At 43.4% G+C, this 14,278-nt stretch overlaps 1 protein-coding gene across 1 annotated transcript; it reads left to right on the forward strand.

Annotated features, from left to right (window-relative positions):
• The first annotated feature begins 370 nt into the window (after positions 1-370).
• On the forward strand, positions 371-14,010 carry Zfp780b-ps2 (zinc finger protein 780B, pseudogene 2). Its single transcript, XM_087606893.1, is given in 7 exon segments — positions 371-457; positions 2,287-2,339; positions 3,293-3,419; positions 4,843-4,938; positions 13,061-13,369; positions 13,372-13,881; positions 13,884-14,010. Coding segments are annotated over 6 exon segments (1,113 nt in total). The 5' UTR covers positions 371-457; positions 2,287-2,306; the 3' UTR covers positions 13,922-14,010.
• The last annotated feature ends 268 nt before the right edge of the window (positions 14,011-14,278 follow it).

The following is a 14,278-nucleotide window of genomic DNA, read 5'->3' on the forward strand; positions in this document are numbered from 1 at the left end:
AGGCAAAACCCGAAGTAGGCTTTGATCACAGGCAGGAGCCTTCCCCTTTAAGTGCGCACCCCCCCCCCCCGTGGGAACTCCCACAAGCCAAAGGGTGCAGCTCCCAGATGGGCTGGCCCAAGTTTCATGCTGGGGTTCGAGCGCTAAGCTTTCTGAAGTTCTGTCTCGAGGACTGTATTTCCTAGGGTCCACCACGCCTGAAGTAACACACAGACTCCGTGTGTCCTGGCGTCTCTATACGGAACCTCGGATTTCTTTGGTCGGAGAGGAAGAAAATGTGGCTTTCTGCTCCTGCTTTCTCTCGCAGCCACAGGGGCTGAAACTGAGGACCAAGCATCAGGACAGGGAAGGGAGGTCAGGTGTGGAGTCTGAGGGATGCTGCTTTTCCTGAAGTACCGACTTGAGGTCGGAAGTGCCTGTGAGGGTCGCCTAGGGGCGCAGCTACTCTTGGAGCTCCGTAAGTTTCCCAGAGCTCTACCCACAGTGCCTGCTGTGGGAAGAGATGGGAAGTGCTCACTGAGGATGCTCAGCCCTTCCTCCCCCTCCCCCCCGTCGGTTATTACTCAGAAAGAAGGCATTATGACTTTCATGTGTATCTCCCCGTGCTTATTTTTCATGTACCTAATAATTGGCCATATTGACGTTCCATTTGGGGAAATAGCTTTTTGTCGGTTTGCCTGTTTTTAAATAGGAAGTTTCCTGGTCACTGTGCAGTTTAGATGTTAACACCTAGTCGGAGTACAGTTTTCAAATATTCTCTCCCACTCTCTAGATTATCTCTCTACTCTGTTGATTGTTTCCTTTGTTGTGTAAAAGTTTGTAGATTGATCTAAATCCCACTTGCTTTCAGAGTTTTTAGAGTAATACCCAAAATGTGCAGAATCATTGAAGATTTCCTCTATATTTTTTCCTAGTAGTACCAGATTCAATTCTCATATTTTAATCTGTTTTAAGTTGACATTTGGAAGTGATGTGACTGAAAGTCTAATGCTAGTCTACTGAATGTTAAAATTGAGTTTGGCCAGCACCACTGGATGCAGAGGCTGGCCTGGAACTCACATAAAACAGGCTGGCCTGGACTTTGAGCAAGACCCTCCCTCTGCCTCCCCAGTGTTGGAATTATAGACTTATGCTAACACATTCAGCAGGACTTCTGTACTTCTGTTTACGGTCTTTGGAAACACAAAATTCATGAAAGGTAGACAGTTATAAATATCACCAGGTCACACACTAAACTATTGTTGAAATATAAAAAATGTGGTCTGCCAATGGCTCAGTGGGTGCAGTGCACACAAGCGTGGACCTGTGCAGTGCCAGATGCTGCAGTGCATGTCTGCAGTCCCAGCCCTCCTATGGCAAGACGGGAGGGGATGAGAGAATCCCTGGCAGGCTGGCTAGCCCGGTGTATGCAGAGGCAGGAGGGAAGGGAGGGTAAAGATAGAAGGAAAATTTGTTAGTAAATTTTCTGGAGATATAAGAATGTAAATTTCATAACATTATCAGATATGTGGTTGAGAGGGAGAAGGAGGAAGGAACATTAGGAGTTCAAGGCCAGCCTGGCATACAGGAGACTCTGTCTCAAAAACAGATGAACAATCCCACAGTGTACTGAACCAAGGCTTAGACCTGTCGGCTAGAGCACTGGATTCACATGTGCTGATGGCTGCTCCCGTGCAGCATCTCAGGGAGTCTGAGGGTTGTGTGTGCTGCTCAGAGCTTGTGAGTAGAGGTCAGTGCTGCTGAGTGTAGTACAGAGCACAGGGTCGTCCTCACACAGTCCATTTACTGAACGTGGGTACAGGATGCTGGCCCTGCCTGAGCATTGCAGCTGCAGCCCCTCCAGCCCTGCTGTGCTTCAGCCCTGAGTGGTCAAAGGAGGCGCCATTTGGATGCTGTAAGCCCCTGCCAGCCTTGATAGGTGGGGTTCCAGTAGGAAGATCTGCTCACAGGAGGAGGAGTGGCACAGGGGCAGGGCTGGCTGGATCTCAGGGTGGAAGATGGGGTCCCTTCTGCTGGCATCTCCTGGAGGAAGTTCAGGGCAGACATATGTATGCCCTGCACTCCCACACTGACCCTCTGTAATGTGTTGTCTGGGTTAGGAGAGGGTGGGCTTTGTGTAGACTCCTGTGTGCTGCTAATCTGTGTGTGGGAGGCTGTGAGCGGTGGGAGGGGAGAGAGTGAGTGGGGATGCTTGAGGAATAAATGTAGTTGTTGAATCACAGTGACAGAAGTCAGCCTGGGAACATCAAGTCACAATCCAATGACAGGCTTTCTTTTTGTTCCCAGGGGAAGAAGCCTGAAGAAGAATGGCCAGCTCCAGTTCTCAACACGTGGCCTGTGTAAGTTAGTGGTTTTCTCCTTGACACAGGGGACTTTCAGCTTTAGGTGACTCCTTCCCGTCTTTCCCTCTTGAAGCTTCCCAAGGATCTGGAGTCCCCCAGCCCAGTCTGTCCCTTTACAGTGAGGGTTGGCAGGTCTGAGCACTTCCTGTGGGTTCCTCTTCCCAGCTGGTACTGGGGTTGTCTTTGAGTGCGTTCCTCCAGGTGCTCTCTGCTTGGTCTGTGCTCAGGGAGGACTGTCCCTGCAGTGGAGGTGTCAGTCCCACAGGGAAACAGGGGCTTTGGGGGCCTCAGAGCTTTGAGGTGGTGGCCTCATTTGACTGCCCTGGGAAACCTGATTGACATCTGTGGTGTTGTCAGGCTGATGACCCAGTGTGTGAGTGAGTGTCCCCTGTGTATGTGTGAGGAGGTGACCTGCTTGAGGAGGCTTGAGGAGAGAGTTCAGTGATCAGAGGGAAAGGTCATCCAGGCTGCGACAGGAGGTGATTGCAGTCTCCAGAGTCAGGAAAGACCTGAGACACATTGTCACCTGGAAAGTATTTTTAAAAAAGTATAAACAGAAAAGACTAAACCTAGTATGGGTACAATATGGACTCCTGTATAGTCTGCTTATTGGCTCTTACATAATTACAGAAATCATCCTCATAATTTTTGAAGCCTTTAGGATATCCGTGATACCACAATAAACTTCAAGGACCCATCTCATCCTTATGTAATTCACCCTGACCCCGGTGACATTTCTCTTCTGTGGGTGTAACCTGAAGGATGTGGCTGGAGTGGGAGGCACATTATTGGATATGTGGGGAGGGCACAGTCGTGGTTTATGGGGACCTCGTGCAGTCAGGGGTCTTGAGCATTTCCTTATGGCTCCCTTCCCTCGCCTGAGTCCTTTCCCTTCTGTCTTTCCATCCTGAAAGCTTCCCCATTTCACTCTACTGTGTTTGCTCTTTCAGGGCTTGGTGACATTTAGGGATGTGGCTGTTGACTTCTCTCAGGAGGAGTGGGCCTGCCTGGATGCTACTCAGAAGGTCCTCTACAGGGACACGATGTTGGAGACCTACAGCCACCTCGTCACAGTGGGTAAGGGCTGTGCCCCATGAATGGGGGATGTGTCACATACACTGTGGGCTTTCCTCACTCTGAATTAAAAGACAGTCCCATGTTCCCAGTGGTAGCTGAAGCTGGGATGGTGTCCCCTGACTTAAATTCTATCATATAGATGGCTGAGGCAAGAAGATCTCTGTGAGCTCAAGGTCACTCAGATACACAGTAAATTCCAGGCTACACATTGAGACCTTTTTTCAAATAAAAACAAAACAAAACAAGACAAACCAACACCAGGAATTAAGTAAGTGAACAGATCAGTAGGTAGAGTCAGGGACTCGAGTGGTGACTTGCTGGGTGACATGACCAGCTGCTCTTGTAGAGGACCCATAAGGTGGCTCACAACCATGTGACTCCAGGCCCAGTAGATGTGCTTCCCACTTCTGGCTTTCATGGGCACCATGCACACATGTGGTGCTCAGTCATACATGTAGCCAGATCCTTACATACATGTAAAATCTATTTAACTCAGTAGAATTTAAAAAGTGAGTTCCTTCTTCTTCCCAAAGAAAGAATGAGGTTTGTTGGATTGAGAATGGGAGCTGCGTGAAACACCTGCTTTCCCACCCGTTGTTGTCCTCTCGGTGAGCTCTGGTTCAATGAGAGACCCTGCCTCAAATGCTAATCAGTCAAGGGAGACACTAAACACTGGCCTCTCTCCTATGCACACGTACATATGTAACTAAAGCCAACTGAACTTCCCCTCTGCCTGCTTGCACTCCTCAAGTGTAGTGATTTCAAGTGTGCGCCGCCATACCCAGATGGGTACACTGGGCATAGAATCCTACGGGACTCACCGTAATGAATGGCATCAGTAGTGAGCTGCAGAGACGGGGTCTACACCACACAGAACAGCCTAAACCGCACGTTCTCACTACTCCATTTTGCTTTCCTCTTCCGTGACAAGCGCCTATCTGCATTTAAAGGAGATTAAACCCTTTTCCGAAGCAGCTGGTTTCTTGCCCAGGTTGCTTTCCCCACCTCTTTCTCTGAAGTCTTTCCTCAAGAATATTTTGTGTTTTAGAATTTTTTTTTATCTATTTTTCTGAAACAAAGGTGTTGCTGTGTAGCTGAGAAAGCCTGGCTCATTCCTCCACCCGCTGGGCTCACAAGGCGTGATCCACTATGCCAATGTGTATAGACCTTCATAATAAATAAGTCTGTATTATAAAATCTGCCATGGTAGCACACACCTTCAGTCCCAGCATTTGGGAGGCAGAGACAGGCAGACAACGTAAGTTCAAGGCCAGCCTGGTCTACATATCCTGCTCCAGGACCTCCTAGGATTAGTAGACTGAGTCTCAATGAATGAATGAATGAATGAATGAATGAATGAATGAAAGAAAGAACGAACAAATCAAAGTCTGCACCATGACATTTCTTTCTTTCTTTTAAGTAGGAAGTTGCCTTTCCAAGCCACATCTGATCACCTTACTAGAGCAGGAGAAAGAGCCCTGGATGGCTGTGAAGGAAGAAACAGACAGGCCGAGCCCAGGTGAGTAAGAGGGAGGTGAGCCTGCAGCCCTGCCAGGCACAGCTTGTGGTCAGAGAGGCTCCACAGAGCTGACACTGGGTTTGACAAACTTCCTTCAGAGCCCAGGGTCTGTGGGAAACAAGGCTGAGCCCTGGGAAGGAAGTCGGGGTCAGAGCAGAAGCTGTCAGAGGGGCTTCTGTCTCATGAATCACTTAAGTTCTTATTTCTTCCCTCCTACTGGAGCAGGTGCCCTCTCTCTGTAACCTTTGAAAGTATTTCATCATTGGTTGTGTGAGTGCACGCATGTGTGCAGGCATCCAAAGAGGCCATAGAGAGGCTCAGCTCCCCTGGGCTGGAGCTGAAGATGACTGCTGGAACTGTCACCCAGGGCCTCAGGCAGAATTTTCAGTGTTGTTGACCACTAAACCGATGCTAAGACAGTGTCAGCACCAGTGGAAGCTGTAACACAGGAAGGCATACTGTCTTAGTTAGGGTTTTACTTCTGTGAACAGACACCGTGACCAAGGCAACTCTCATACAAAAAAACATTTAGTTAGGGCTGGCTTACAGATCCAGAGTTCTAGTCCATTTATAAAGGCAGAAGCATGGCAGCATCCAGGCAGGCATGGTGCAGCAGAGGCTGAGAATTCCACATTCTCATCCAAAGGCAAACACGAAAAGACTCCCAGCAGCTAGGAAGAGGGTCTTAAAGCCCATGTCCACAGTGACACACCTACTCCAAGGCCACACCTCCAAATAGCACCACTCCCTGGGCCAAACATATTCAAACCACTGTACATACCAAATGTTTTAATTCTGTGTCTTCACGGTCACTGTAGACACGGTGTGCCTGTGTATCCTCCCTACAGCACTGGGGAGGTGGCAAAGGCAGACCCCTTGGACTTGCTGTCGAGTCAGCCTAGGTTACCTGTTCAGCTCCAGGCAATTGAGAGAGCCTGACTCAAAACGAATAGTAGAAAAGCCAGGAAAACATCTGAGCACACGCACACGCACACACACCACACAACACAGCACACACACACACACACACACACACACACACACACACACACACACACACACACACACCACACAGCCTTCTGCCTAGCTTGGCAGGGAGCTGTGATGTCTCTCCTTTTGCCAGTTTGACTAAATCTAAAACCCAAGCAGCTCACTACATCTGTGAAGGACTCATTGCATCGTCTGAAGTGGGAGGACCCTCCTTTGATCCACATCTTTTGAGGTGGGAAGATCCACCTTAAATCTGGGCCACACCTTCTGGTGCAGCCTGTGGAAAGGATGGGAAGGAAGCTGTGCACTTTGTCTGCTTCCCCCACTCTGCTGGCAAGTCCAGTCCTCACCAGAATGAGAGCCTATTCCTTCAGGACTTCAGCATCTACATGACTAGCTTAGAGATCCAGATGGAGTGAGTGTCTACTGGATTTTGGACTTTCCGTTCTATCCTTTTGTCTGTGAATTTCATTTTTTAATGACCTTGTGTAAATCGACCACATTTTCACTATGCATTCCTCTGTTAAAGGACTTGTAGGTTGCCTCCAATTTTTTGCTAGTATGAATCGAGCAGCAGTAAACATGTTTGAGGGGGTGTCTCTGTGAAAGCACTAAATGTCCTTCGGGTACATGCCCAAGAGTGGCCTCCCTGCATCTTGTTTCAATCGATTCTCACCTCACTGAAGACCCAACACCCTGATTTCCACAGTACAGGTTTGCGCTCCCACCAGTAATGGAAATGCGTCCCCTTGGTCCTCAGGCTTGCCAGCCTGAGTGGTCCCTTGTTTTACTGATCTTAGCCATTCTGATGGCTGTAAGATGTAAGCTCTAATTAGGATGATTGACATTTCCCTGATAGCTAAGGATATTGACCTTTCCTTCAAGCGTGTCTCTGCCATTTGACTTTCATCTTTTGAGAATTCTCTGTTTGGATCTGTGCCCTGTTTTCTAATTGAGTTCTTGTTTTCTTGATGTGTAGTTTTTTTTTTTTTTTAGTTCTGTATATATTTGGATGTTAGCCCTCTATTGGATGTGTAGTTGGTAAAATCTTTCTCCATTCTGTAGGCTGCCCCTTTGTCCAAATGACAGTGTCCTCTGCTGTGCAGAAGCTCTTCAGTTTCTTAAGGTCCCACTTATTAATTCTTATTCTCCATGCTCGTGACTGTGCTGTTCTGTTCAAAACATATTCCCGTGTGCTGATGAGGTCAAGTCTATTCCCCACTTTCTCTTCCATCAGATTCAGTGTATCTGGTTTCACATTGCGATCTTCGATTCCTTGGGAGTAGAGTTTTGTACAGGGTGATAATTATGGATCTGTTTGCATTCTTGTACATGGCAGCTGTCTTTTTTGACTGGTCCCGATTTTTGAAATGCTGTCTTATTTTCCCAGTGTATATATCTGGCTTCTTTATCAACTGTTAGGTATCCTACAGGTGCGTGGGTTTGGTCTGGGTCTTCAATTCACTTCCCTTGATCAATGTGTCTGTTTCTGTGACAGGACCATCCTGTTTTTATTACTGTAGCTCTGTATTCCCAATGGAGATTGGGGATGGTACCTCCCGCAGTTCTCTTATTATTCAGAATTGTTTTTCAGCTATTCTGGGTGTCTTTTGTGTTTACATATGAAGATTAAAGCTTGCCTTTCATGGTATGTGAAGAATTGTGTTGGAATTTTGATGGAGATTGCATTGAATCTGTAGATTGGTAGGATGGCCAAGTTGACTATATTAGTTCTCATGATCAATGAGAATGGGAGATCTTTCCTGCTTCTTGTATCCTCCTCGGTTTTTAGCGTAGAAATCTCTCACTTGCTTAGTTAGAGTTACCCCAGGATATTATAATATTATATATTACTTGAGGCTATTATGCAAGGAATTGTTTCCTGATTCTTTCTCTTTCTCAGTCCATTTGTAATTTGTACATAGGGTTATCGATTGTTGTGAGTCAATTTTGTATCCTGCTTCTTTGCTGAATGTGTTTATCAGCTGTAGGAGTTCCTCAATCAGAGTCTTCAGGGTCACTTATGTATGCTGTCACATCATCTGCACGTCAGGATACTTTGGCCTTTACAACTTTTCGTTCCTTTCATCTTCTTCAGTTGTCTTACTGCCTCAGCAATAAGTAATTTCCTGAGTAGGTATGGAGAGTTTGGACAACCTTGTCTTTTTCTGGGTTTTAGTGTAATTGCTTTGAGTTTCTCTCCATTTAAGTTGATGCTGGCTTTGGACTTGCGGAATACTGCCTTTATTATGTTGCAGTGTGTCTGTCCCTTGAATCCCTAATCTCTCCAGAACTCTTATCCTGAAGCAATGTTGTGTGTTGTCAAAGGACTTTTCCATATCTAATGAGAGGATCCTGTGGCTTTTATCTTTCATTTTGTTCAGATGGTGAGTTACATTTATTGACTTGTATGTGTCAGACCTTCTCTGGAACTCTGGAATGAAGTCTACTTGATCATGATATTTTTGAGTGTTCTTCAATTCAGTGTTCACTGAGAATTTTTACATTTCTGATCATCAGGGGAGTTGGCCTCTTTATTGAGTCTTCATATCAGGGTGCTTATAAAAGCATTTGGCAGTGTTCCTTGTGTTTCTGTTTTGAGCAATAATTTGAGGAGTATTGGATTGAAGTCTTTGAAAGTCTGGTTTGATTTTGAGCAAAATCCATTGGATTTTTTTTTTATGGGGGGAGACTTTTAATTACTTATTCTATTTTAAAAGAGTTTATAGGTCTATGTAAATTGCTTGTCTGCTCTTCACTGAACTTTGGTAAGTGTATGTATTGGAAAAAAACACCCGTTTCTTTTAGATTTTCCAATTTGATGGTGTTTTGGCTTTTATTGTGTGTTCTAATGATTCTTTGCATTTCCTTTGTGTCTGTTGTTATGTGTAGTGACAACTTTTGAGAATTCTGAGCCTTTGGTTTCCTTAAAATCACAGGAATAGTATAAGAATGTGCTTCATTTTAATTTCATTTGTAGGAAAATAGGGCTGCTTTGGACTGTCCACAGCAACTGACCATGAATTGCCTCATGCTCTAGCAGAAGTGTGGTTTTTGCCTGCTGCAGATAACTTCTGCCATTGTGTGGCAGTTGGAATTCTGGGACCTGATGCTAGGGATGAGAGGAATGGTCGGTGACTGTTGGTTGTTGAGGGAGGTTGGTTGGAATTTCCTATTAGCTGTGGCCAAAGAAGAAACAAAAGAAAAGAAATTAGATTCAGGGGTTTTCTTAACTCCTCTATCCCTGCTATCCTTCTTCTTCTCCTACCTAGTATTAGGGAGTAAAATGGAGAGTGGGGGATAAAGGGTAGAAAAAAGAAGAAGCCATAAAGTAGCAAAGGCCAGCTACAGTTATGTCCTCCTTTCTTCTCTAATGTAAATTTGGATCTTCCCTTTCTGCCTTTTAGTTGAGTTGGCTAAGGCTTTGTCAGTCTTACTGATTTCCTCAAAGAACCAGATCTTTGTTTCTTTCATTCCTTGTATCCTTTTTCCTTTGTTTTTATTTAATTGATTCCAACTCTGAGTTTAACATCCTCTTAGGTCTACTCCATTTGGATGTAATTTCATTTGTTATTGTTGTTCGTTCTAGAGCTTTTGTTCTGGTGTTAAATTGTTAGAGTGAGGTCTCTCCAGTGTCTTATTATGTAGGTGCATAGTGTTATGAATTTGCCTCTTAGACTGCCTTAATTGTGTCCCCTAAGCTTGGATTTCTTGTGTGTTTCTTTTCATTCAATTCTGGTAAGTCTTTAATTTCTCTCAGTATCTGAATCTCTGTACCCCATTTTCCAGTTGTATTATTTGGTTTTGTGGTGTCTAATTTCTTAAGGTCTTTATATATTTTGGATAGTAGTACTCTGTCAAATGCAGAGCTGGTAAAGATCTTTTCACAATCTGTAAGCTGCCATTTTGTTGTTATATCAGTGCCTTACAGAAGTTTTCAGTTTAAGGAGGTCCCATTTAAAATTGTTAATCTTAGTGCCTGAGCTACTGGTGTTCTGTTCAGGAAGTTGTCTCCTGTGCCAGTGTGTTGAAGATAGTTCGCCACTTTCAATTCTTTAGATTTAGCAGATTTAGCGTATCCCATTTTATGTTGAGGTCTTTGATCCACTCGGACTTGAGTTTTGTGCAGGGTGATGAATATGGATGAATGGCATTCTTCTACATGCGGGCATACAGTTAGGGCAGCAACATTTCTTGAAGATGCTCTTTTATTCCATTGTATGGTTTGGTTTTTTGCTGTGTGGGTTTATTTCTGGACTCTCAATTCTATCTCATTGATCAAGCTATTTGTCTTTATGCCACTTTCATTGTTTTTGATAACTGAGTAGTAGTACTCCATTGTGTAAATGTACCATATTTTCTGTATCTATTCCTCTGTTGAAGGGAATCTGGGTTCTTTCCAGCTTCTGGCTATTATAAATAAGGCTGCTATGAACATAGTGGAGCACGTGTCTTTGTTATATGTTGGGGCATCTTTTGGGTATATGCCCAAGAGAGGTATAGCTGGATCCTCAGGTAGCACTATGTCCTATTTTCTGAGGAACCTCCAGACTGATTTCCAGAATGGTTGTACCAGTTTGCAATCCCACCAACAATGGAGGAGTGTTCCTCTTTCTCCACACCCTCGACAGCATCTGTTATCACTTGAGTTTTTTGATCTTAGCCATTCTGACTGGTGTGAGGTGGAATCTCAGGGTTGTTTTGATTTGCATTTCCCTGATGACAAAGGACGTTGAACATTCCTTTAGGTGCTTCTCAGCCATTTGATATTCCTCAGCTGAGAATTCTTTGTTTAGCTCTGTTCCCCATTTTTAATAGGTTTATTTGACTCTCTGGAGTCTTACTTCTTGAGTTCTTTGTATGTATTGGATATTAGGCCTCTATCAGATGTAGGATTAGTAAAGATTTTTTTCCCAATCTGTTGGTTGCTGTTTTGTCCTAATGACAGTGTCCTTTGCCTTATAGAAGCTTTGCAATTTTATGAAGTCCCATTTGTTGATTCTTGATCTTAGAGCATAAGCCATTGGTGTTCTGTTCAGGACATTTTCCCCAGTGCCCATGTGTTTGAGGCTCTTCCCCACTTTTTCTTCTTATTAGTTTAAGTGTATCTGGTTTCATGTGGAGGTCCTTGATCCACTTGGACTTCAGCTTTGTACATGGGGATAAGAATGGGGGTTGGGGATTTAGCTCAGTGGTAGAGCGCTTGCCTAGCAAGCGCATGGCCCTGGGTTCGGTCCCCAGCTCCGAAAAAAAAAGAACCAAAAAAAAAAAAAAAAAAGAATGGATTGATTTGCATTCTTCTAACATACTGATCATCAATCGAACAAGCACCATTTGTTGAAAATGCTGTCTTTTTTCCACTGGTTGGTTTTGGCTCCTTTGTTAAAGATCAAGTGATCATAGGTGTGTGGGTTCATTTCTGGGTCTTCAATTCTATTCCATTGATCTACCAGCCTGTCTCTGTACCAATACAATACAGTTTCTATCAGGATTGCTCTATAATGCAGCTTGAGGTTGGGAATTGTGATTTCCCCCAGCAGTTCTTTTATTGTTGAGTATAGTTTTTGCTATCTTGAGGGGTTTTTTTGTTATTCCAAATGAATTTGCAAATTGTTCTTTCCTACTTTATGAAGAATTGAGTTGGAATTTTAATGGGGATGCATTGAATCGGTAGATTGCTTTTGGCAAAATGGCCATTTTTACAATATTAATCCTGCCAATCCATGAGCATAGGCGATCTTTCCATCTTCTGAGATCTTCTTCAATTTCTTTCTTCAGAGACTAGAAGTTCTTGTCATACAGGTCTTTCACTTGCTTGGTTAGAGTCACACTGAGGTGTTTTATATTATTTGTGTTGTTTCCCTAATTTCGTTCTCAGCTTGTTTATCCTTTGAGTAGAGGAATGCTACTGATTTGTTTGAGTTAATTTTATATCTAGCCACTTTGCTGAAGTTGTTTATCAGATTTAGGAGTACTCTTGTGGAACTTTTGGGGTCACTTAAGTATACTATCATATCATCTGCATATAGTGATATTTTGACTTCTTCCTTTCCAAATCATATCCCTTTCATCTCCTTTTTTTTGTCTGATTGCTCTGGCTAGGTCTTCGAATACTATATTGAATAGGTAGTGAGAGAGTGGACAGCCTTGTCTAGTCCCTGATTTTAGTGGGACTGCCTTAAGTTTCTCTCCATTTAGTTTAATGTTGGCTACTGGTTTTCTGTATATTGCTTTTACTATGTTTAGTTATGAGCCTTGAAGTCCTGATTTTTCCAAGACTTTTAACATGAAGGGGTGTTGAATTTTGTCAAATGCTTTCTCAGCATCTAATGAAATGATCACCACAACCATCACAGATTTTTACCTTCTTTTTAAATTTATTTGTTTTTAAAGAATTCTAAGTCCAGGCCAGTTTTTGTATAGCATGACAGATATGTATTTTTGTGTTATAGTTTTTTTTCTCATGATATGGTTCAAAAACCTTTATAAAAAGGGTTTGTATTTAAGATAAAGTTTGGGTATATTTGGCAGACCTGTGCCAAGGTGTGTCATTAAAAAAAATGTCACCAGACAACTGATCTAGTTTAAGAGGTTCATTAGGGGATTGGGGAGAGTGGAAAGCTGTCTCAGACTAGGGACATAGAGTCAGAGAGAGAGAGAGAGAGAGAGAGAGAGACAGAGAGAGAAAGAGAGAAAGAGAGAGAAAGAGAAAGAGAAATCTGAGTTGGTTGTGCCTTTTATGCACTGCACCTGGCACACATTGAGTACCAGGTGGATGTGGGTAATGCCATAAGATGCTGTAGCTAGGTCCCTAACAGCAGGCTGGTACGCATGTCTGATTGCTAACTGTGTGTACTTCAAGTAGTATGCAAGTAAGCACATACAATTATTTTAATATAGTTAGTTATAGTCTTGTTAGGCAAGCATGTCTTCCCGTTTCCAACCTATTCTACTGTAAAGAGTATCTTCTTACATAAACTTTCCTTATTTCTACTCTTCTTGCTCCCATTCAGCTTCTCAGAAAAAAACTTTAGAGTCTGGCCATTCATTTAATGGTTGTTATATTACAGGAAAATTTGTGTTTGTGTGTTATAGGAAAATAAAATATTTTTGCTTTCTCCTTTTCTTTTAGATTTGGAGGCAGAGTATAATGCTGAAAATATATCTCCAGAAAATAGAAATTCACACAAACAGAGCAGAAAGCAATCAAGTAAAACTTTTGACTTTGGGGGCTCCAGGTTTAGTAATAGCCCTAAATGTAGTACATTCCAAGGACAACAGAGTTATCAAGAAGGAGATGCTGGTCAACAGACTACTAACAAGGAAGGAACGCCTACTTATACCTGCCAGACTCTTGCTCACAATATAGAAAAAGCATATGAATGTAGAAAGTGTGGGAAGTACTTTGATTGTAGTTCAACTCTTACTCAACATCAGAGTATTCTGGAGAGAAACCGTATGAATGTAAGGAATGTGGGAAGACCTTCAGACTCCCCCAACAGCTTACAAGACATCAGATGTCTCACAGTGGTGAGAAACCTTTCAAGTGTAATGAATCTGGGAAGGTTTTTCATTTTCTCCACATGCTTAATCATCATAAAAAGATTCATACAGGTACAAGACCATTTAAATGCAAGGAATGTGGGAAGTCCTTCAAGCTATATTCCTACCCTGCTCAACATAGGATTATTCATGCTGCTGTGAAACCATATGAATGTAATGTGTGTGGGAAAGCCTTTAAACGTCTCTCAAACCTCATGGATCATCAGAAAACTCATTCTGGTGAGAGACCCTTTCAGTGTACGGAATGTGGGAAGGCCTTCAGACTCCCCCAACGGCTTACAAGACATCAGAAATATGGTGACAAACATTCCAAATGTAATGAGTGTGGAAAGAAATTTTGTACTGGACCACACCTTGTTCAGCACCAGCATATTCATACTGGTGAGAAGCCTTTGAATGTAATATGTGTGGGAAGGCTTTTAGACTTTGAGCATGCCTTTCTGAGCATCAGAAAACTCACATTGAAGAGAAAACTTTCAAGTGTAAGGTGTGTGGGTCAGCCTTCAGGCATAAGCACCAGCTTAGTTTACATCAGCGAACTCATCCCCATTTGAGACTGAGAAGGATTCTGAGGAAAGGATGTCTGGGAGCAGTTAAAGAAATGACTCAAGGGTTGGGGATTTAGCTCAGTGGCAGAGCGCTTGCCTAGCAAGCGCAAGGCCCTGGGTTCGGGCCTCAGATCCAAAAAAAAAAAGAAATGACTCAAAGTCAAATTGTGGGTTACTAACTAATGACCTGTGTTCTGCTTGAGACACCTTTCAAGGCAGCTGTCTCCTGCAATTCTAAA

The sequence above is a fragment of the Rattus norvegicus genome, chromosome 1 (assembly GCF_021556685.1).
Source record: "Rattus norvegicus strain SHRSP/BbbUtx chromosome 1, alternate assembly SHRSP_T2T, whole genome shotgun sequence".
NCBI lineage: Eukaryota > Metazoa > Chordata > Mammalia > Rodentia > Muridae > Rattus > Rattus norvegicus.